Genomic DNA, 22692 nt, shown 5'->3' with positions numbered 1-22692 from the left:
CACGGAGCAGCAGGCTGACACCTGTGGCCCTCACCAGAAGGAGAGGGTGTAGTCTCCCACGAAGGTCTCGCTCTCCCTGACGAGGAAGGAGCCGTCAGGAGCCCCTGTCTCGATGCAGTACTCCGTCAGCAGCCGCTCTGCGATGTGCCGCCCGTCACGCCCCGCTCCCAGCTTGCCATGGAACCACTTCTCTGTGGAGTGCAGCTCGGTGCTGTTGCTCACCTGGCAGGGGGAAAACCCACCACCTCGTGTTACTGAGGGCAGGCTTGTAGTGTTTGCTCTGCTCAGAGCTCTTCCAACCAGCAGCAGGGAGTTCTTGAAGCAGCTCCCACCCTTCCCATCACAGGACGTCCCTCTCAAGTCAGCTGGCAGTGGAGATGCACACTACCTTGGCCAGCCAAGTCCTCTGTCTAGAGGAACAACTCACTGTCATGCAAGGCAGCCCTCACCTCCTTTTGCTCTTCCTCATCCTCATTTCCTTGGTCACTGGTTGTCTCTCCAGAGTAATAGATCTTACTGCTGGTCAGGACAAAGTAATGTGGGTTCCATTCCTGCAAGGAAACAAACTCTGGGCTAGAAGATCTCCTGAGGGAGCACCAAACTGGCCCACCACTATATGTAGGATCCTCTCCTCCTGATCAGCACAAGCAGCGAGGGACAGCTGGGTTTGTGATTTCAGTGGAGTCACAGAAGCTTCCAAGTCAACCCTCAGATCCTAAGCATGGATTTATCAGCAGTGAAAAACCAGCATGTGATAGGTCTTGCATAGAAAGGGACTGGAGATCATGCTGCAAACACCTCAAGACATACTAGAAGGAGATGACCAAATGAAGAGCAATTCAACACAAGAGGAAAACACTGCATGGATTCAGCACAGGGGACTCTCAGGGGTGAAGGTATCAGAGGGGGTTGTGAAGCTTTACCACTGCACTTTCCTGTATTCCTAAAACCTGCTTGGTTCACACATGACTGCAATGCAGCTGAAGAAGTGGGCTGTGCAGAAGGAAACACAGGCAGGACAATGGCTGCTTGGTGCTTCACAAGGCAGAGTGCCTGTTTTAATTTAGTTTGGTGTGCTGTGTGTGTAGGCACTCGGTGGGAGGCAGGTCTAGAAATGCAGGCCACCACCAGAACTTCCTGCAGCAAGAGCTAGCAGGCTACAGAGATTACACAAGAGCAGCTGCAGTGCCTCGGCTCACAGCTCCCTCTAGCTTAGCCTTCTGCCTCTGACAAGGGCCAACAGGAGATGCCTGAGGAAGAGCATCCCAAAGAGCCAGCATAACCCCCACCCCAGCCTTCAGACACTCCTGGGAAACAAGACAGACCAACAGCCCCTTGGATCATTCGCACCACAGCCCTTCCTTCCAGCACCACACATGCCTTACAGAGTTCCCATGTCACTGATGAAGCCCCCAGGATGATGGTGACAGTGACATACGTGATTGATGGGGTCTTCCAAGTAGAGGATCCCATTCTTGATGGAGTTGCTGATGTCATTCTCTGAGTACATTACAGATGTGGGTAGCTCCTCATAAGCACTGCCCTCTGCCAGCTTCTTGTGCTGTGGGAGGAGAGAGTGGTTCAAGCACCTTGAGGGGAGCAGGTGCCCATAAAGCAGCACAGATCTCCTGGTGAATGACCTCAAAACTCCAGGTCTGCTACACTGAATTCCTCTGCACTGAAAGGGCTAAGGTAAGATCCATGGCACAGAGATCATCAAATGGTGCTAAAGTTCCACCCTTTCTTCCCAGAGGCAATTCCTGTATCAGAAATACAAATGTCCCCAAGATCCAAAGAAAGGCAGCAGCCAGTTGCTGAGCTCATTTCTCAGCAGCTCTGAAGCAAGAGAGCTCTTCATCTCCATTTGCTTTTAGCATCAGGTCTCCACTTCCACCCCAGCCACTGCCAAGCCCTTCCAGAAGCAAACGACTGCCCTTGGTCCCACATCCTCACCCCTTTCTGCCCCCATTATCTCTCCACTTAAAGGACTTTGCTGGGGAAAGGAGTTCACCTTGATAAGAATCTTCCTCTTGAGCTGGTTTGGAGAGGGAAGGCCATCAGCAGAAATATCTACTGGTTTGGTCAAGAGCATGTCTCCAAAAACCTTCTTGAAATTCTGAGCCATGTTCCTCTGCTGAGCAATGCTGCAGTGGTCCTCAATGGACAGAATGACAGGGAAGCTGGGAGAAGGGAAAGAGCTCTCAGAACATGAATGGTGTCTGGAGAGAACCAACAGCTTCTGAACTTCACTTCAAAGCACAGCCTCTCAACGTGCAATCTGCACCAACAGTGACCTGTGCTGTCTTCAGCGTTCAATGTAACCTAGAGCAGGGTGTCCCCACCACTGCTGGCAAGGCATAGAGTGGAGAAGGACTGTTGGGGTTTACACAGTCACAGAATTAACCAGGTTGGAAAAGACCTTTGAGATCATCAAGTCCAACCTATCGCCTAACACCATCTACTCAACTCAACCATGGCACTAAGTGCCTCATCCAGTCTTATTTTAAACACTTCCAGGAACAGGGACTCCACCACCTCCCTGGGCAGCCCATTCCAATGGCCAATCACTCCTTCTGTGAAGAACTTCTTTCTAAGATCAAGCCTAGACAGCTTGAGACTGTGTCCTCTCATTCTGTCACTGGTTGCCTGGGAGAAGAGACCAAAGCTTCCCTCCTACAATTCTTTTTCTGGGAGAAATCTGCCTTTGGCTGGAGACACAACAACATGCTGTCTTCCCACCAGATCCCAGGTGCACGGTCTTGTGATGGATCTCTGGGTAAAGGTGGGCTTCACCTTGCTACAGCCTCAGCTCGAGCCACACTCAGCCTCCCTGGCAGTTCTGCTAGCTGAAGTCCAGGTCCTTGCTGTACTCACTCGGAGGTGACAAAGGCATGCTCCTTGATAGTGACCAAGACATCAGAGAACTTGATCTTGGTGGTTAAGGTGTGTCCATGGTAGATGACTGGCATACCATCAGGACCATCCCAGCAATCCACTGAAAGAGACCCATGGGGTAAACTTAGCTTCAAGACAAGCAGGATATGAACATGAGATGGAGAGCACTAAGCACATGTTGGATGGTGATAAAGGAGCAAGATGGAAGTCCAAATCGTTCTGGGCAACCAAAAGCTCGGGCACGTCCCACCCAGTCCCACAAAGCAAACACCAACCCTTGCAGCACAGCCTGCCACATCAACCTTTACCCATGCCTGGCAGGCAAAGCCCTCCCTGACCACCACAAGCTACCAGGATGAAAGAGGCAGAGGCAGCAGCTCAGGGTACTCACGCTCGATGCAGCGGCATCCCATGCGCAAGCAGCGGGCGTAGGCCTCCAGTGAGGACTCACTTGAGAACTGATCCCCCGTCAGGTACCTTCCAGATGAGAGGAGATATCAGCAAGGCAGCATGCTCACCATGGGCAGAGGTGTCTGCTGGGACAGCATGGACCTGCCTCTCCGAAGTAAGGAGCAGTGAGAGGGATTTTCCCCCAGATCTGCCACCTGCCCCAGGTGAGGAGTTCCACTGCTCCTGCTGCAAGGTGCTGCAAGCACTTTTCTGAGGTCCAGCCTTGGTGCTGGCTCTTGAGATAAGTCTTAAAGAGTGATATCAGCATTGATGCCACAAAGAGCCCTCTCTGCCAGGCAGAAGCAGCTCCAGAGCAGGGTTAGACCAGCTCAGGCAGGCAGACAGGGGCTTGCTGCCTGCCCTCCAGCCTGCTCAGCTGGCTTAGGCTCTTGGTCCTTTTAAGTTTGGGCTGTGTGCTGGCACTGCTTTCCACGAATAGGGAACAGAGACAGAGCTTGTCTGCAAACAAACAGCTCCTGCAAGATTCTTCTAGCAGCAAAGATGGCAAATGGCCAATTTCAGCCTGCCAGGTTTCTATTACATCTGTCCTGTGTGGAAGGTGACATTGCTAATGGCAAGAAACCATCAGTGCCAGTCTGGGACTGGAAAGCACAGCCTGTGCAGATGCATGCTGCTGACAAGGTCTGAGCAAAACATTGATGGTAAAACAATGGATGGAGGACTGGGGCACCAAGAGGAAGGTCTCCAATGTACTGACCCTGGTTTAGAAAAGTCTGCTTGACTCATCTACCCATGAGTAGGTGTTCTCATCCCTGAAAACATTCCAGGCCAGGTTGTTTTGGACTTTGAGCAACCTGCTGTAGTTGAATATGCCCCTACTCACTGCAGGGGCATAGGACTATATGACCTTTAGAGATCACTTCCCACCCAAACCAGATTGGGCAAATTCAGGAGAAACCCACCCTGGCACAGGGGAAGAGGATGCTAGGAGCAAAGAGGTGGAGTGAGCCACCCCCCAGGCCTTACGTGTTGTGTGAGGAGGAGATCCAGTAATGGGAGAGGGGGTTGTTCATGTTCTCTGGACACACCATGTCCAGCTGTGAGTTCCAGATGCTGTTCTCTTTGGAAAACAGGAAGGTGAGAAACTGCTCAGGAAGAAACAGAAGTGTGTGTTAATGATGTGGAGTGGTTCAGCTTCACACACATCTCAGCCTGGGTGGCAGCAGCTCTGGGGCAGGTGCCATTTGCTAAGCTCAGCTCAGACTGGCCAAAGGCAACCAGGACAGCTCACAGCTACCCAAGCCAGCCTGCTCGAGTAACCACAGCTTGGGCACTGCCACCTCTCCTCTGAGCTGTGCCAAATATCTGTGGACAAATCCTCTGCCCCAGCTGGAGGCAAATGAACTGCTCTGCCTTTTATTTTGCAGCTCACAAAGGCCATGTGGGTCAAGGGACCTTTGTGTGGGAGCTGGTCTAGAGTGCCAGTGACATGGTCATCTCCAGTTGCTTTTATTCTTTTGTTTTCAGCTCTTCTTGCTTTGAAGAGAGCCTCACATGCCCCAAAAGGGGCACTAAGCCAAACACAGCCCCCTTCCTCCCCTAAATGAACTGCCTGATGAGCTCTCCCAGCTGCAGACATTCAACATGAGAGCCCAGAAGTCATTCCCTTTATCAGCCAGTTCTTGCGCAAGACAGTGACCCACCACACTCGCTGCCTACAGCACTGCAGCTGCCTACAGCATTGCAGCTTCCAGGAGCTGTGATCCTTTAAGCACCACCATGCCACAGTGAGGACAGAGGGCAGCAGAGCTGTCACACCACAGCACACATCACACTGGGGAGGCCACCCTCCCCTCCACCCCCCTCCACACGTGCTGGTGTTCAAGGTGTCTTACTTCATCCAGGGAGAAATAAGGCTCGTCGATCTCCCTCAGAGGGTCTCTCAGAAAGTTGAACATGAATTCCTGTACCTGAAGGATATCTGCAGCCCAGAGCTCCTGCAAGCCCCAAGAGAGACCATAAAAGAGAAAACATTTCAGAAGGGATTATTCAAACCCAGGAGCAGCTCAGAGATTTGGAACAGAATAGAATTAACCAGGTTGGAAAAGACCTTTGAGATTGTCGAGTCCAACTCATCCAACTAAGAGCTTTAACTAGTGAGTTTTTTCAGACCACCACCTCTGCCAGGAACTCAACCATCAGCCAGAGAACATGCAACTCCAGACATCTGCCCCATTTCCAAGTGGCCTTCGTTTAATCTGTGCCAAGCAATTGTTTTCTCTCTGAAAGCCCCTTTGCACCCATCTGCCATCCCTGCTCCTTCAGCAGCAGAAGCCAGCTCAGCTTCCTTTTGCTTCTCTTTCTCCATGGATGTCTTTCATCAGGCCATGAAAACAGCTGGGTCCCTTCATTGGTTAACTCCCTGCTTGCTGCACAGCTTGGGCAGAGAGATGGTGGCAGGAGATGGGGAGGATGGTGCAAAGCTGGAGGCCTCACACTTTCCCTTCTCTTGGAGGAGACCACCAATGAGACAGAAAGCCCAGCAAGACTTGGCTCTGTGCAGCCCACAGACGTGCTGCTTGCACCCATGTGCATGCCTGAGTATTCATGGTGTGCTTGCTGAATGTCCTAAGATTGCTTTGAAATAGAAACATCAGCAACTGAATCGATCAGCACCTCCCAGGCAGCCAGGATGGACCATGACATTTCAGCTGCTGGAAACTCTCAGTACCAGTGGAAGTCACAGAGGCAGGGTAAATCTCTACTGACCAATTCCTCCCTCCTGGGATCTCCACTCCTCAGGATCTTCTGTTTTTGTTCCTTTTTCTGACTGGCTGAGGCCAGGTTTACCCTCAGCAGTGCTTTCCCTGCCTCACCTCCTGCTCCTGGAAGGATGCTCTCAGGCTGTGGCCATGCCAGGCCACAGAGATGACCAAATCAGCCCAGCTCCATGGCAAGGTCATCCTTGGAGCACCTGATCCCTACCACTATCAGTGCCTGCACCCTCATCCCTCCCCTGGGCCTGTGTTGAGCTCACCCTCTGGTACTCCAGCAAGAACTTCTGCAAGTCCAGCAGCGACACCCTGAAGTGCTCAGACCTTTCTCCACCCCTGAAAAGCAGAGGGAAGCTTCAGTCACTCATGCAGCATATCATGACCAGCTGTTACCACCATCATGTGAGATGTCATCTGCAGTCACCACATGGCTTGTGCAGGCAAGATGTGCCCCAAGCAAGCAGCGCTGCGAGAGCAGAGCAGGATGAGCGGGAGAGCCGAGGAGGGCATGGCAGCCACAACACAGCAGCCAAGACTGTATGTCCCCATCTCAGAGCCAAGGACTGCTCCAGGAGTCACACTGCCAAGGGTACAACAATGTGGAACTTTGATGAAGGGTGGCAAAAGTCATCAGAGGGACTGATTTGGGCAAAACAGAGGGCCTGCCTTGTACAGGAGTGGAAAGTACTAAGGAGGGGAAGGGCAGTCAAGGGGTGATTGTAGACAGGACATGGCTGCAGGCATCCAGAGGACATGGACTCATGGAAGCAGGGCAAGGAATGAAGGAGGGAACTGTTTGTAACTGATTATCTCAAAGACCCAAGCATGGAGATAACCTTTGGGAGATGGCTCCAGGGTGTGACTGTTGACCATTTTAGGAGGTGGCTGACCTGAGCTGGATCTCAGTAGGATGCCTGGGAGGGAGAGAGCCCTTAATGACCTGAGCTGAAGTGTCTACAGCTTATTCACAGTTCAAAAACACAAGCAGTGCAGTGGCACGCACGAGGTGTGTAGCATCTCTCCTCCCCAGGATGCTGCTGCAGCACCAGAACACGTTATGGAGTGAAAGCAAACAGCCCCAACACACATGGAGAGTCACCAACCTTTCCAGGAACGGGACATCCACCTGCAAAAGAACAACCACACCCCTTAGAATCATAGACTGCTTTGGGTTGGAGAGGGCCTTTACAGGCCAGCTAGTACAACCCCCTTGCAGTCAGCAGAGAGCTGTCCAGCCAGAGCAGTTTGTTCACAGACCCAAACAACCTGACCTGGAATGCTGCCAGGGGTGGGACATCTACCCCCTGTCTGGCCAACCTGGGTCAGAGTCTCACCATCTGCAGTGTAAAAAAGCTTTTCTTTCTATCTAGCCTAAAACTCCCTCTTTTAGTTCAAACCCATCACCTCTTTCTTAGGGTTGTAACCATAAAACTACCACATCCATGACTAAAAGTCTGGCCCCAGCTTTCTTATGAGCCCCTTTAAGCACTGCAGGGTCACCAGAGGGTCTCCCTGCAGCCTGCTCTTCTCCAGGCTGAACAAGCCCAACTCTCTCAGCCTGGCCTCACAGCACAGGGCTTCCAGCCCCCATACCATGGCTGTGGCCTTCTCTGGACCTGCACTAACAGGTCCATGTCTTTCTTGTGCTGAGGACTCCAGAATTGGCCCCAGCACTGCTGGTGGGGTCTCAGCAGAGCACAGCAGAGGGGCAGAATGTCCTCCCTCCACCTGCTGCCCACACTGCTGGGGATCCACCCAGGACAGGGCTGACTCTGGGCTGTAAGCACACGTTGCCAGCTCATGTCCAGCTTTCTCAGCACCCCCAGGTCCTTCTCTGCAGGACTCTTCCCGATCCCTCCAGCCCCACTCAAGCTCATTACTGCATATGGAAGCACAAATTGATGAGAAGCTGACAAGGACAGCAAACCAGCACTGTGCAGCTCAGCTTTCCTACAGCTGTTGCTCACACACAGAGCTCCCCATCCCTGTCAGTCCTGTGCTACCCAGCCTAAAGCAGGCACTTCCCTGTCATCCCTGGCCCTGGGGCAGGAGAAAAGAACTATTAGCTGAGGGCAGCAGGGTTCAAAAGGCAATTAGGAGGGATTGCCCAGTAACAAATGTGGTCTCCCCCCTACTTCCCAGCCCTGGAGAATTCAGCTCTTACCATTTTCTGGGCACTGAACATCAGGCTGCGGTAGAGCTGTGCAAACTGCCCATAGGTGATGTCCCCATTCCTCTGCTCCACGTCCTGCAGCACAAACCAACCAGAGGTCAACACTGCACTGCCTAAGGAGTGTCTCCTCCCACCAGAATTCCTGAGGAAAAAGGAGGAGGAAAAGACCAAAGCCTGGCCAGACTTTGCCTCCTACCTCTGCTGGGGTCAGTGGGACCCCATAGTGCCTGGACACAGGCACATCCTAACGCGAGTTCCCTGAGGCCCCACATCACCACAGCACTGACAGAAGTGCTATTGAGTGCTTGAACAGTTACAAAGAGAACACTAAGTTTCTGATATAGAGAGCATCTGAAGTATCTGGAAGCTACAAGACCCATCATTCCCCGGTCCCAGTGGCTGGCCATCATGAGATGAGCCTTCACTCCTGGTCCTGGACTGATGCTGTCAGCTGGCTGCTTGTCAGGCATCCAGGATGAAGGACCTGCTGGCCTCATTGCCTGTCCTCCTGAACTCTACCCCAGCAGCACAAAGCCCACAACCACGGGCAGCACAAATGTGGGGAGCAGGGGAGGCAGGGTGGGGCAAAAAGCGGGTTCTGGCCACAAAGGGGCCAGGGTGTGGCAGCCGGTGGGAGCTGGCACTTCTTCAGTCACCACCGTGGGTGGGGGCCCTCCCAGGAAAGGCTGGGAGCTTCTGCAATATGCAAACACACTGTGGGAGCTTAATCACCCCCAGGTTTTGCTCAGAGGGAGGTAAGAGGCTACCAAGGGTCCCCAGCACGAACCAGGAGAGCAGAGGAGTCACACACTCACCGTGAGCCTCTCCCGCAGGAACCTCATGTTGGGGACCCGGTAGTTGACCTGAGACAGCATGTTCTTCAGATCCTTGGCAGAGATCCTGGCTCACCAGGGAAAAGAGGGGAAACACATTCAGGAGGTCTGGGATGGAGGAGCCTCACCCTGGGACCAGGACATCACATGCCCAAAGGGGCACAGGCTGTGACACACAAGAACAGATGCATGACCCCAGAAAGATGCTGGGGTAGGAACCAAAGGCAAAACAGAAGAATGTTTTGCACCCCAATGATCCCTGGATGTGCACAGGGAGCAGAGAGAGGTGCTTGCATGCCACAGGGAACTGCAAACACCACTCCAACAAGCTGCCAGCACTGCAGGGTGAGCCCCTGCACCCTCGGCTGGTGCCACAATGGCCACACAGCACCTACTGCTTCAAGGGCACGACCAAGGAGGAGGACTTTTTCGAGTATCTGTGCCCCAAGACGGATGCTGGGAAGGGACCAAATCCCTTTCAAACCCCACTCCATAGCCTGCTGGAGGAGGGCAGGACTTGCAAGTGGTTTGGGCCCTGCTAATTTTATCCTGAAGAGAGGAAAAGTCGTTTCCAGCGCCTAGCCGCAGGCACAGCGCTGCCACGTCCTGCCCAGCTGCACTCCCCCAGCCACTGCCACATGGCACCTGGTGTGACTGTCCTCCTCATGAGCACCTTTGCTCCAAACATGCCAGTTCCCAGAGTGGGGAGGGCTCCAGTGCCAATCTCAAGCAGGATCCTACACCCAGGCAGGCAGAGACAGGCAGTGAGGAGCCCTGCGCTGCCCCTGCCTGCTCTGGCATTGTCCCCTCCTGGGGCCACAGCCCTGCAGTGAGGAGGAAGGTAGATGTCTCCTATGGGCAGGATGCAAGAAGCAGAAAAGTCTGCATTGCAATCCTATTTTTTTGGCAGCTCCTGCCTTAAAAGCAACTTCTCTAAGGCTGCCCCAACAATCACAGACACTACTTTTGCCTCCCACTGAGCAGGTGGGAGCCCAGGACCTCCAGGATGCTCCCCTATCCCCCAAAGCTCAAGGCAGGTCTGGCCCTGGGAATGGCTTTGGGACAGAAATACAAACATGCCAGGAAAAGTGTCCTGTGCAGGGATCACACTGTCATCTGCAGTGGTATAGAGGGGCAGCCTGAACCACATCTCTTTTACCATCTCCCCTGGAAACAGGGTGATCTTCAGTGCCACAGGATGGAGCAGGGACAGAGGGAGCCCCAAGGAGTGTGAGAAACCAGCTGGTGTCAGGTGCTGCAGAGACCAGGGCTGCCACAGCTGATGGGACACAGAAAGCCCTTGTTTCCAGGCTGAGAGCTGCAGGGGACTGGGATGCATGGATGGCCAGAGCAGGACCTGGCCTGTCTGCCACGCCATGCCCAAGGCCAGCACCCAGCCAGCCAAGGACCATGCAGACAGGAAAAAACCCCCACAAGTTGTCAGATGGCACCAGCATCCCTTCCCTCCTGGCTGTGTGAGCTACAGCGCCAGCAATGCAGTCTCAGCACAAGGGGCAGCTTTGCTATCTCCCCACTGCACATCCACCAGCAGGAGAAGGTACCCCTGGGGCTCATGGTGAGCATTTTGAGGAGGGGATCCCGCCCTTTCCCTTCTCCAGCATGCCTTGAATCCATGGTCATGTGCAGGGTGAGATGCAACCCCCAAAGGCAGAAGGGTCCCAGCTACAGGCTCCTGGATGACAGGACCTGAAATGGGGCAATGCCTGGGGCAGCGAGTCAGGAGCACAATGGTCACTCCTGAGAGATGCTCTCATATGTCAAGGGCCACAGCATGGCCATAGGACACCCAATGGGCCACCCAGAATCTCCAGAGCCACCCAACAGCAATTTCCCCTAGGTGTGAGGCTGAGACTGCAGAAAAGCTCTGGGAGAAAGATCAGGAGGGGCTGAGCAGCAGGACCAGCAGTGGGCTGGAGGCAGTAGTTGGCTCTGGTAACACTGGGCTGTTTCACAGGGAGGTGTTGGACTTCCACACTGCTCATCAATGTGATGGCACCAGGAGAGGCAAGAGCAAACCCTGTAAGAGCTGTGACCATCACTTCCCCTCTCTGCAGCAGCAGCAGGATGGGTTATGGAAGGATTTTATTCACCATGTGGTATTAATAACGTTAAAAGTGCTGGAGACCTTGGATAAACAGCTCAGTACTATTCTGAGAGTAGAAAGTAAAAACCAAATAAACAAACTAATCTCTCCTAGGGAAGTTTTTTAGGGTGTTCTGACAAACAGGCTGAAGGACAGAGCCAGCCCTCTCACAGGGGAGGAAAACATTCCCCGGCACTGCGACTTGCTCCCAGCCACGGGCGGCTCTCCTAGCTGGGGTGAAACGCTCTCCTCCGCAGCAGCTAGGGAAAAAAAACCCCAGCATCCTGTTATCCTCCTTTTTCCACCTAACCTCCCTTGGAAAAACAAATATCCACAGGCCCAGCAGCCAGTGAAAACAGCCAACATCTGTGGCGTGCTGGAAGGTATGCGCAGGCAGAAGGCGGAGGGGAAAGGGCTCCGGCACAGGAGGCTGGGGCGTGGGGCACGGCAACACCAGGAACCATTTCTTCAGCTGCCAAAACCCTGCCCCTTCTGGAAAGGACCAGGGATGGTTTGCAAAAAAAAAAAACAAACCATAAATAAATTAGAAAAGCTTAAAACAAACCCCAGCCCCACAACTCTTTTGGGGTTTTCCTTTTCAAACCCAGTCTGCAAAAGCAAAGAGTCCAGCACCACCAAAGCTCATGCTGGAACGCCTCAGAACAGCAAAGATTTCATCCAAGAGATGGCCTCCTAACTGCTGTCCCTACTTTGCAGGAAGCACAGGGATGCTTGTAAAATGGGGAGACCTTGCCCTTTTTTTCCTGCCCAGGCTGGAGCAGCAACCCTTTGCTGAGAGCCCCCTTCCCCTCATGGACAGGGAATCACAGGATCACTAGGGATGGAAAAAGACCTTCTAGCTCATCCAGTCCAACCATTATCTAACTCTACCAGAGCCACTGCTACACCATGTCCTTGAGCACCATGCCTAGATGGCTTGTAGATACACCCAGGGATGGGCATTCAATCACTTCCCCAGGCAGCCTGTTCCAGTCTTTGATAACCCTTTTGGTACAGAAGTTTTTCCTAAGGTCTGACCTAAACCTCCCCAGGTGTAACTTGAAGCCATTTCCTTGTGTCCTGTCAGCTGTGACTTGTGAGAAGAGACCAACACCCACAAAGGAGCATTCTGCATTTTGCTGGCTTAGTTCTGAATGCTGATAGAAAGATGATGAAAAGCAAACCAACAGGAGAGATGCAACAGGCTGGCTTTCAGCTCTGCTGAGCACGCCTTGGGCAGACAAATCTATATAGTCAATCTCTCTTGTCCTGCCAGGATGCCATTTCATCAGTTTTACAGAGCAACTGCATGAGGAAAAGGAGCCATTTTGAACATTTTTTTTTCTCCATTTGCCTTCCAACCCTCCCCCTGCAGCCACCCCTGTCTCAGTCCCACTGCTGAGTTGGGAACTGTTATGCCTGGTCACCACTGCAAACCAGTACAGCATGTATAAACCCCAAGCCTGGACTGGAAAGGTGTGTGGCACATGCAGAGCAGCTGCAACAGTTTAAAGGCTCCTTTCTTTCCCTTTCCCCCTCTGCCAGGATTTATCCCTCCTCCACAAAATCCCTGTGCACCCAGCTGTGCTCTTGCAATACCATGACAGAAATCATTGCAAAGGCAAAAATGCCCAGTGCTCCAGGATCTCCCCAGCACAACACACTCCTGCTCTGCTCCCAGATGTGGACAGGCTGGATTCACCCCCAGCAGCCCGAGAGCAGGGCAATCTGTCTGTCCTGGATGAGGCTGGGAGGGAGGGACACAGGGACCAAAGCAGGATGAGAGGATTTGCTCACTCCTGCTGAGCACAGAGCATTGATTTTCACCTGACCATCCACAGGACTGACCTCTCTGATCATGGTCACCCACAGCTCCCCAGTGGCATGTCCCCAGCACAGGTTCACAGAGTTTCTTGGCAGGAGCTTGCTGCAAGGAGGAAAAGGACTCCAGGGCTCAGGGTGAAGCATGGAAATGGGTAGCAGACCAATGGTGTTGGCAGGGACCAAGCAGAGGATGCTCTGGAGACCAGAGACCTGCCCAGTGCCCTGCAGTGAGCTCTGTCTGGGCACCTGAGCACATGAAAGGGGCAGACAGGGCCTGGGTGCTCCTCATACCTAGGTGCAGGAGTTGATGCATGAGTGATGTCTCCAGCACTGCCCCCTCCAGAGGAGCACAGGACTGTGGAAGTCAGTGCTGAAAGGTTAATGGGCTCACCTCATGCTGTGGGGAAAAGTGTGCCCCTCCTTTTGTCCCTGGAAAGTAACAGTCCCCTCAGGAAGAGGAGACTGGCAGCTGACACGTGGCCAAGGAAAGCAGGTGATGGCAGCTGGGATAGAGAGCAGAGGCTTCTCAACAGGGAAATGTCCTCTCCCTTATCTCCTCATGACAGGTCATGACCCAATGCCCTTATCTCCTCATGACAGGTTCAAGCATGACATTTCACCTGCTAAGGCACCACTAAGCATTCACCCAAGAACCCCACAAACAGTGGTGCTGCTACAGTTCATCAGCCTAGAAAACAAGCAGCAGGATGATCCATGGTTCTATGGACCTCAGAGCAGAAGAAACCAAACAGGGTGGAGAGTAACAAACAAGGCAGCTCAGCCCTGATGGTGTGCTTACAACCACTTCTCCCTACTATCAAGTAATAGAATGAGAGGAGATGGCCTGACATTGGGCCAGGGGAGGTTTAGGCTGGAGACTAGAAAAAATTTCTTCACTGCAAGAGTGCTCAGGCATTGGAACAGGCTGCCCAGGGAGATGGTGGAGTCACCATCCCTGGAGGTGTTCAAAAGACATGTAGCCATGGCACTCTGGGACATGGTTTAGTGGCCACGATGGTGTTGGGCTGACAGGTGGGCTTGATGATCATACAGGGGGGTTTCCAGCTTTAATGATTCTGTGATTGTTTGCTCCTTGGTGTCTGCTTCCTTGGCTGAAGCCAGCTGGGGGTGAAGAGAAGGCTATGGGCTCTCAGGATGTTACTGGGTTTAAACAGCTGGGAAAGGGGTCAGGGAAACAAGACAGTCCTGGGGGTGTTAATTCTTAACTCAGTAAAAGTCAGCTAGAGAAGGACTGGGGCTTGCATTAAGGTGCCTTGGAAATTAAAATGAAACACCTAAAGAGCCAAACCAAAAGCCCAAGGCAAAGGCTGGGGTTTCAAGGCAAAGGTGAGACTTTCCAGCTCCAACCTTTCCATGCCTGTGCACATCTGTGCCAGCGAGGGGTCCCTCTCCTCTCACCTGTCCTCCCGGTTGCGATCCAGCGAGTAGAACTGCTTCCGGAGCCACCTGAGCGGGGAGGCACAAACACGGACACACTTAGCCCCAGCTCCTCAGCAGCAAGCCTGCTTGCTTTGCTCCCATCTGTGGAAAATGCTCCGTGCCACACCACCCACCCCCACAGCCCTGCTGCCCGCTGGGCTCTGCTCCCCCTCCCAGTGACCACCTGTCCCCTTTAAAACCATCTCTGCCTGGAAGCGAGTCCATGGAGAAGACAAACAAACCAAAGGTTTGCTCTTCTACACTGGGCTCTACAGACAGCACAGGCTGCACACAAACAAAACCATCTGCTTTGTGGTACAGCTCCTGCTCCCTGTGTGTGGGATCAAACTCTGGCCACCAATGATGTAAGCACTTGGGGTCAACAGGATGAGGGCTCTCGAGAGCAGAGGCAGGAGGGCCAGGCCAGCACAGTTGGGAGAGGGAAGGAGATGTTGTCACTCTGCTCACCTACTTCTGTCATCAGGACAGAAAAGGGAAAAAAGAAAACAAGTGCAGGACAAGAACAAGTTCCTCACCTTTCAATCTGCAGGGGGGTAGCAGCCCTTAGAGTGTCTGCCACCAGCCAGTTCAGCCCCTTGATCCACATATTGACCTCATCCTCAGAGGTGGCTGTGGAGAGTGCACAGGAGAAATGGGAGGAAGGGACACAGAAGCTGATCACCAACCCAAACTTCTTGGGACTATCCCCAGCATCTTATATTCCCTACTGTTTCCTCCATCCCCTGTCTAATAACAGCTCCCTCTTGTGCAGATGCCCTGGCTGGCTCTTCTCCTTGTGGAACTCCTGCTCCCCTCCCCTGGGATGCCCATTTCCCCTCAGTTACAGAGAGCTGGGGAGTTATCTTTGTTCCCAAACAGTAATGCCCTGGCTGACAGGCCAGCACCTCCTTAGGAATGTGTGACAGCTCCTCCATGACCTGCCTCTCAGCAGCTCAGTCCTTTCTCAGAGCAGAAGTGCTGTCTCTGTCCCTGTGTCCCAAAGCACCAGCCAGAAAGCAGATTTGCCATGGCTATTAAGAACTGCACAGGCAACCAGTGGCAGAACAAGAGGACACAGTCTCAAGCTGTGCCAGGGGAAGTTTAGGCTCAAGGTGAGGGGAAAGTTCTTCCCAGAAAGAATAATTAGCCATTGGAATTTGCTGCCCAGGGAAGTGGTGGAGTCACCATCCCTGGAGGTGTTCAAAAAAGGACCAGATGTGGCACTTGAAGCCATGGTTTAGTTGTCAGGAGGTATTAGGTAATAGGTTGGAGTTGATCTCTGAGTTCTTTTCCAACCTGGTTGATTCTATGATTCTAACTCAGTGTGGTTGCCTCCATTGGTGCTCCTCTAGATGGGTTTAAATAAGATACCAGACTGTGTGCTGTTAGCCAAAGATATTGGCTGGGAGCTGAAATAGAGCCAGTGCCTGGGAGCCTGTCCTCCATCTGAGCAGAAGGACACTCAACAGCATGAACTTCCCCTCTCTCAACAACCAAACATAAGCTGGACTTGGAGTACCCAGCCACAAGTCAAGAGATTGCTGCATTGATGAAATCCAGGGCCAACATCTTGGAGGCATGGAGGATTTGTGAGTCACTGTTTGCCACTGGCAGTGTTTTCTCACCCAGAATTGCAAAGCAGAAGTGGGTGAGGTGTTACCACTGGATGTGTGGGGCTGGTTACCACAAGGCAGCTGATGAACACCAACAAGCCATGCTGAGATAAACCACCTGATTTCCAGCACACACTTGAACTAAGAGCAACAGACTGAGTGAGTTGGGGCTGTTCAGTGTGCAGAAGAGAAGGCTCCAAGGAGACCTTGGTGTGGCCTGACAGTATCTGAAGGGGAGCTGCAAGAAAGCTGGGGAGGGACTTTTGAGGGTGTCAGAGTGATAGGACTGGGGGGAATAGAACAAAACTAGAAATGGGTAGGTTCAGATTGGATGTTAGGAAGAAATTCTTCCCCATGAGGGTGGTGAGACACTGGAACAGATTGCCCAGCTCATCCCTGGAGGTTCTTAAGGCCAGGCTGGATGTGGCTGTGAGCAACCTGCTGCAGTGTGAGATGTCCCTGCCCATGGCAGGGGGGTTGGAACTGGATGATCCTTGAGGTCCCTCCTAACCCTAACAATTCTATGATTCAGTTCACTCAACTTTAGTGTTTCCTGGGTGAATTAACTGACCTAACTAGAGACTGGACAGGAGCCCTTCAGCAAACCACTGTCACCTTCTTCCAAAGCCAGCTCCTCTGTGTGTTGAAAAGAGCATCTGCCCAGGGATACCTTCCAGCTCCCTCATGAAGGGATGCATCGGAAGTTTGGGTCCTGTGGTGATGAGGTGCCTGCCCAAGCCTGCCCTAGCACAGCCCCAGGGCCACGAGGGCTCTACCTTGCAAGCTGAGGGTCTTCAGGCGGAACTCTGTGCCGTAGAGGACAACGAAGCAGTGGGACTGCTCCGGGCGGAAGCAAGGATCCTCCTGGTACCGGTCAAAGTCGCGCGAGTTCCTCCCCGGGCGGATCTCCTTGATTTCACGAATGTCCACTAGGAGAAAGCAAAGAGAAAAGGGGAGCTCAGCTAATAGTTTGAAATGCCCACACAGGTGGAGAAGGCAGGGCATGGATGAATTGGCTACAGTCATCTGCAGAGCTGAGTTACCACCCACCACATGACCAGGGAAGGGCCATGAGGCTGGGCAGGGGTTTGGAGCACAGCTCTGTGAGGAGGGGCTGAGGGAGCTGGGGGTGTTTAGCCTGGAGAAGAGGAGGCTCAGGGGAGACCTTATTGCTCTCTACAACTACCTGAAGGGAGGTTGTAGACAGGTGAGGGTTGGTGTCTTCTCCCAAGCAATCAGCACCAGAACAAGAGGACACTGTACCAGGGGAAGTTTAGGCTGGAGGTGAGGAGAAAGTTCTTCACAGAGTGAGTTGTTAGCCATTGGAATGTGCTGCCCAGGAGGTGGTGGAGTCACCATCCCTGGAGGTGTTCAAAAAGGGATTGGACATGGCACATGGTTTAGTTAGTCATGAGATGTTGGGTGACAGGTTGGACTTGATGATCTCTGAGGTCTTTTCCAACCTTATTGATTCTATGATGACAGACCCAGGCGTGCCTATGGAACTTGGGTACCAGGCTCTGAAAGCAAACTGTGCTTCCCTGGCTATGCTGGAAAGCAAGGAGGGGATGGCTGCCCCAGGACCAGAGAGCTGCCAGATGTCTGAGGACAGCAGGCAGGTGCTGTTTGGTGCCTTGCAGAGGGACTCACTGCATTTAGGCAACAGGTCAACATCACAGCAGCTTCCCACTGCTCTCCTGACACTGCTGATGGCCCAGGCTGAAGAAGCATCCAGAGCTCTAGCACAGCCCTGCCAGGCTGGTCCTCAGTGCAGCCACAGCTGCCCAAGTCCTCCTAGAGCAGTGCCCACACTTCACACCTTTGAGAAGCCCTTCAAGAGCCCCAGCTTGCTCCTCAGCCTGTCAAAGCAGCACAGTGATGTTATCACCAGCCTTGCACACCTCTTGCTGCACACACACTGGCTGTGCAGCACACAGCCTGTAAGCACAGCCCCTTCTCCCTGGCTTCCTTGGAAGCCTTCCCAACCACCACCCTCCTGGTTGGATGCCTCACTCCAGGTGCTCTCCAGATACCATGAGCAGAGGGCAGCACTGCCACAAGCTCCTTCACCCTCTAGCTTCACCCCTCATGCTTTCCTCTTCCTCCACCCAACACCACACATCTGCAAACTGAGCTCTTCTGGTTTTTTGTTTTCAAGACAGCAGCTTGCTCCTTTTTTAACAAAAGCTTTTTCACAGCAGTGAACCCTGTGAGGTCCCAGCCTCCTGCCCAGCTGGATGAAAACCTTCTTGAACTATCACATCTTACTAACACCGAAGATTTAAGATCCACTACTCTGCAAATTCAAGTCTGATGCTGCAGTCTGAGTTGATTCTTGGTTTAAACAATTTGATGGTGCCTTTGCCTTCCCCCTCTCCACTTTCACCCTCAATTGTGTCTGGCATCTCCCCCCAGCCCCACTGGCATCCTCCCAGCACCGTCCATGCTTTCACACAGATGTCATCTACATCAAGAAAACATTGTCCCTCTTTGCCAAAGAGGGATGAAGCAATCACCTCTGTGTGGATCTGCCACAGCATGTTACCCTGGCCAGGGCTGGTGGCTCCAGGGAGCTGTGCTTATGTTCATTATCCTCCCACACATCCATAATGTCAGTGTGCTTCCTTCAGGAATGTCTGGAGGGGGCAACATGAGCTGTGAGCAGCCAAGCCGTGGTCAGATGAAACTCCTACATGGTGCCCAGCAGGCAGTGGCTAGGGTTGGACAGGCAGCACCACCATCACATCAGGCCTCTAGGACACAGTGACAGCATCATTCTGAGGCTATTCCTTGGGTCATAGGCTTGGTGTCATAACTCAGCAGCTGTCCCTGGTTGGCCAGTTCAAAGGTGACCAAGCATAAAGCAGTAATGTGACCATAAGGGACAGCCCAGGGTGGCAACAGCTGACTGCCAGGTCCTGGCAGTGAATGACAGGGCAAATGTCAGTGTGGGGCTAGCTACAGCAGCACCCTGGCAACTTCAGCTGTGGCTCATGAGAAAGAGGAGCAGACAACCCCAACCAGCTACCTTGGAGCTGTGCTCCTCTGCAAAGGGCAGCTGTGGGCACGCTGGAGCCTTGAACACCACGTGAGGAGAAGGAGCTGAAGAGATGCTGGTAAGGGAGCATCTTCCAGCCTCTCCCTCTGGAGGAAATTGCCAGAAAGGACTCTCAGTGCCATAAAACAAAGAGAAAACAACAGCAGCAACAAGGGGGAAAAAACCCAAACCCCAACAAAGCTCAAACTAAACCCAAGAATCCTCATTTCCTGGAAAAACAGTTTGCTAAATGCTCGGGGAATCAAATACCAACATTGGTGAGTCACGTCTGCACAGCAGCTGATGCTTCTGAGCAGTGTAGGATGGAGATTACTGCAAACCTGGCCTGCAATTCATCCCCATTAAACTCCACTTACTGCACTCACGGCGGATCGACTCGCCTTTCACTTCCATCTGCTGCAGTTCAAAACCAGACAGCAGTGGGACCTGCTCAGTACCCACAGCCCCGAGCGGCACAGCGAGAGGCAGGGCTCGCTCCACAGCGGCACCACGGCGAGGCAGCCGCGGGGCTTGGCTCTGGGGAGACTCGTGAGCCCTACGTGAGGAATGTGGGATCCTCTCCTGGCAGGATACACCGTACAGCACCACGGGTGTGTGCTGGTAGATGACAGCAGCCCAGCAGAGCATGAATCCAGACCGCTGCAACAACCAGGAGTTGATCTGCTGGAGGGGAGAGAGGCTTTGCAGAGAGACCTCGACAGGCTGGACAGATGGGCAGAGGCCAAGGGCATGAGATTGAACACATCCAAGTGCCAGGTTCTGCACATTGGCCACAACAACCCCATGCAGTGCTACAGGCTGGGGTCAGAGTGGCTGAGAGCAGCCAGGTGGAGAGGGACCTGGGGGTGCTGGTTGATGGTAGGCTGAACATGAGCCTGCAGTGTGCCCAGGCAGCCAAGAGGGCCAATGGCATCCTGGCCTGCATCAGGAACAGTGTGGCCAGCAGGAGCAGGGAGGTCATTCTGCCCCTGTACACTGCACTGGTTAGGCCACACCTCGAGTACTGTGTCCAGTTCTGGGCCCCTCAGTTTAGGAAGGAGGTTGACTTGCTGGAACGAGTCCAGAGAAGGGCAACGAAGTTGGTGAGGGGTTTGGAACACAAGCCCTATGAGGAGAGGCTGAGGGAGCTGGGGTTGCTTAGCCTGGAGAAGAGGAGGCTCAGGGGTGACCTTACTGCTCTCTACAACTACCTGAAGGGAGGTTGTAGACAGGCGGATGTTGGTCTCTTCTCCCAGGCAGCCAGCACCAGAACAAGAGGACACAGTCTCAGGCTGTGCCAGGGGAGGTTCAGGTTGGATGTTAGGAAGAAGTTCTACACAGAGAGAGTGATTGCCCATTGGAATGGGCTGCCTGGGGAGGTGGTGGAGTCAGCATCACTGGAGGTGTTCAGGAGGAGACTTGATGTGGTGCTTGGTGCCATGGGTTAGCTGTTTGGGTGGGTTGGATTGGTTGATGGGTTGGACGCGATGACCTTGAAGGTCTCTTCCAACCTGGTTTGGTTTATTCTAAACCCTCCCAAGCTCACCAGCCCAGGACAAGAGCAGAGAAGGCCAACAGCATCCTGGCTTCTATCAGAAATAGTGTGGCCAGCAGGACCAGGACACCTCTACTGGGCACTGGTGAGGCCAAACCTCTAGTACTGGGTTCACTTTTGGGCCCCTCACTGCCAAGAAGGACACTGAGGTGCTCGAGTGGGTCCAGAGAAGGGCAACAATGCTGGTGAGGGGTCTTGAACACCAATCTAGTGAGGTGCAACTGGGCTTGTTCAGGCTGGCTAAAAGGAGGCTGTGGGCCTCTTCTCTCAGGTAACAAGTGATAACATAACAGGAAACAGCCTCAAGTCACAGCAGAGGAGGTTTAGATTGGGTATTAGCAAAAAATTCTTCACTGAAAGAGTCATCAAGCACTGAACAGGCTGCCCAGGGAAATGGTGGAGTCACCATCCCTGGAGGTGTTTAAAAGATATCTGGATGAGGTCTAACAGTTGTGTACAGGCACGTCATAGAATCAATAAGATTGGAAGAGACCTCAAAGATCATCAAGTCCAACCTGTCACCCAAGACCTCATGACTACTAAACCATGGCACCAAGTGCCACATCCAATCCCCTCCTGAACACCTCCAGGGATGGTGACTCCACCACCTCCCTGGGCAGCACATTCCAATGGCTAACAACTCTCTGTGAAGAGCTTTCTCCTCACCTCCAGCCTAAACTTCCCTGGTGCAGCTTGAGACTGTGTCCTCTTGTTCTGGTGCTGGTTGTTTGGGAAAAGAGACCAACCCCCACCTGGCTACAACTTCCCTTCAGGTAGTTATAGACAGCAATGAGGTCTCCCCTGAGCCTCCTCTTCTCCAGGCTAAACAATCCCAGCTCCCTCAGCCTCTCCTCATAGGGCTGTGCTCGAGGCCTCTCCCCACCTCCTTGCCTTTCTCTGGACATGTTCAAGTATCTCAATGTCCTTCTTAAACTGAGGGGCCCAGAAGTGGACACAATGTTAGGTTATGGTTGGACTTGATGATCTTAAGGTCTTTTCCAACCAGGTGATTGTGTGAAAGACCCAATTCCTTGGGGCTGCAGAGGGAGGACAGACAAGTTCCCCTGAGTAGGGGTGAGACTTTTTTTTAAGGCATCACCTACCCTTTGGAAATCAGTTGGGTGGAAGTTGGAACATTCATGTACCCCACTGTAACCTGCCCACGTGCTCACACGCTCAGGGACACAGCACATCACTTTAGCTCTTACAAACCCAGATCATAGTTAAGGTCTTTGCATCCAGGGCATGAAGACTAATCCTGTCTTTGAAGGATGCAGGGTTTGACCAACACAGTGGGGGAAGAACCAGCAGCTGGTTTTTCATGGTAGCTCACCAGGCAATAACTGCTGAAGGAAAGTGCCAAATGATGACTGACCCTACTGTGCCTCATGCTAGAGGGGTCTGCTCTCTGCTTTGGGATGCTGCTGCATGCTGACCATGCCCTGCGTGGAGCACCAGGGGGTTAGTAAGCAAGTAGTAAGAGCTGTTGTTACAAACTGCATAGCTCAAATCCATGCTGTAGCAAGAGCCCTGCAGCAAGGCAGGCGCCTGGCAGAGGCAGAAGCATGCAGGGAATTCCTAGGGCGAAGGGCAGCCTCGGTGAGGGCCTCGCACCTGGAGGCAGCAGGGCAAAAACCTCCAGCCCACGCATGCCTGCAGCTGCTTGCTCACTGCTCTCACCCTCCCAAACGTGCCTGTGTGTGCTGGGGAGAAGGCAGCTGAGGGTTTGCTTTGTGCAGCTCTCATCTTGCTGCAGAGCAGCAGAGCAGCCTCTCCAACCCCACTGCCTCTACTGACTCAAAACACCTTCCCAGCCCCGCTGCAGCGTGGAAGGAAATGACTTAGCAGGAAGCACAACAAACACAGATCCCACCACCCCGACACAGCAAGCACTGAAATGCTGCTTCCCGCCACCAGCCCCTGCCACCAGCCCACCACAGCTCCTCCCTCCAGACCCCCTGGGCCAGCACACGCTTGGGAGTCACCATGCACAGGAGAAGGAGAGATGAAGACATCTTAGAATCACAAAATCA

General features: G+C 53.1%; 1 protein-coding gene across 4 annotated transcripts in view; it reads right to left on the bottom strand.

The window, feature by feature from the left end:
- The window catches only part of PLCG1 (phospholipase C gamma 1), a 55245-nt gene that overhangs the window by 11747 nt on the left and 20806 nt on the right, over window positions 1–22692 (bottom strand). For all 4 annotated transcript variants that reach the window (XM_068149833.1, XM_068149836.1, XM_068149834.1 and 1 more), the window contains exons 2-16: window positions 16844–16996; window positions 14991–15084; window positions 14434–14481; window positions 9069–9153; window positions 8245–8328; window positions 7184–7206; window positions 6344–6416; window positions 5202–5303; window positions 4333–4451; window positions 3287–3372; window positions 2875–2995; window positions 2012–2180; window positions 1439–1561; window positions 450–551; window positions 35–222 (exon numbers count right to left, since the gene is read on the bottom strand). In XM_068149833.1, the coding sequence (XP_068005934.1) occupies window positions 35–222; window positions 450–551; window positions 1439–1561; window positions 2012–2180; window positions 2875–2995; window positions 3287–3372; window positions 4333–4451; window positions 5202–5303; window positions 6344–6416; window positions 7184–7206; window positions 8245–8328; window positions 9069–9153; window positions 14434–14481; window positions 14991–15084; window positions 16844–16996 (1570 nt within the window). The remainder of the gene's footprint in view (window positions 1–34; window positions 223–449; window positions 552–1438; window positions 1562–2011; window positions 2181–2874; window positions 2996–3286; window positions 3373–4332; window positions 4452–5201; window positions 5304–6343; window positions 6417–7183; window positions 7207–8244; window positions 8329–9068; window positions 9154–14433; window positions 14482–14990; window positions 15085–16843; window positions 16997–22692) is intronic.

The sequence above is a fragment of the Melanerpes formicivorus genome, unplaced genomic scaffold (genome assembly GCF_026170545.1).
Source record: "Melanerpes formicivorus ecotype bairdi unplaced genomic scaffold, bMelFor1.0.p_v2 SCAF_19, whole genome shotgun sequence".
NCBI lineage: Eukaryota > Metazoa > Chordata > Aves > Piciformes > Picidae > Melanerpes > Melanerpes formicivorus.
Note: the sequence above shows the minus strand (reverse complement) of the source record. Positions and strands in the feature narration are given on the sequence as shown.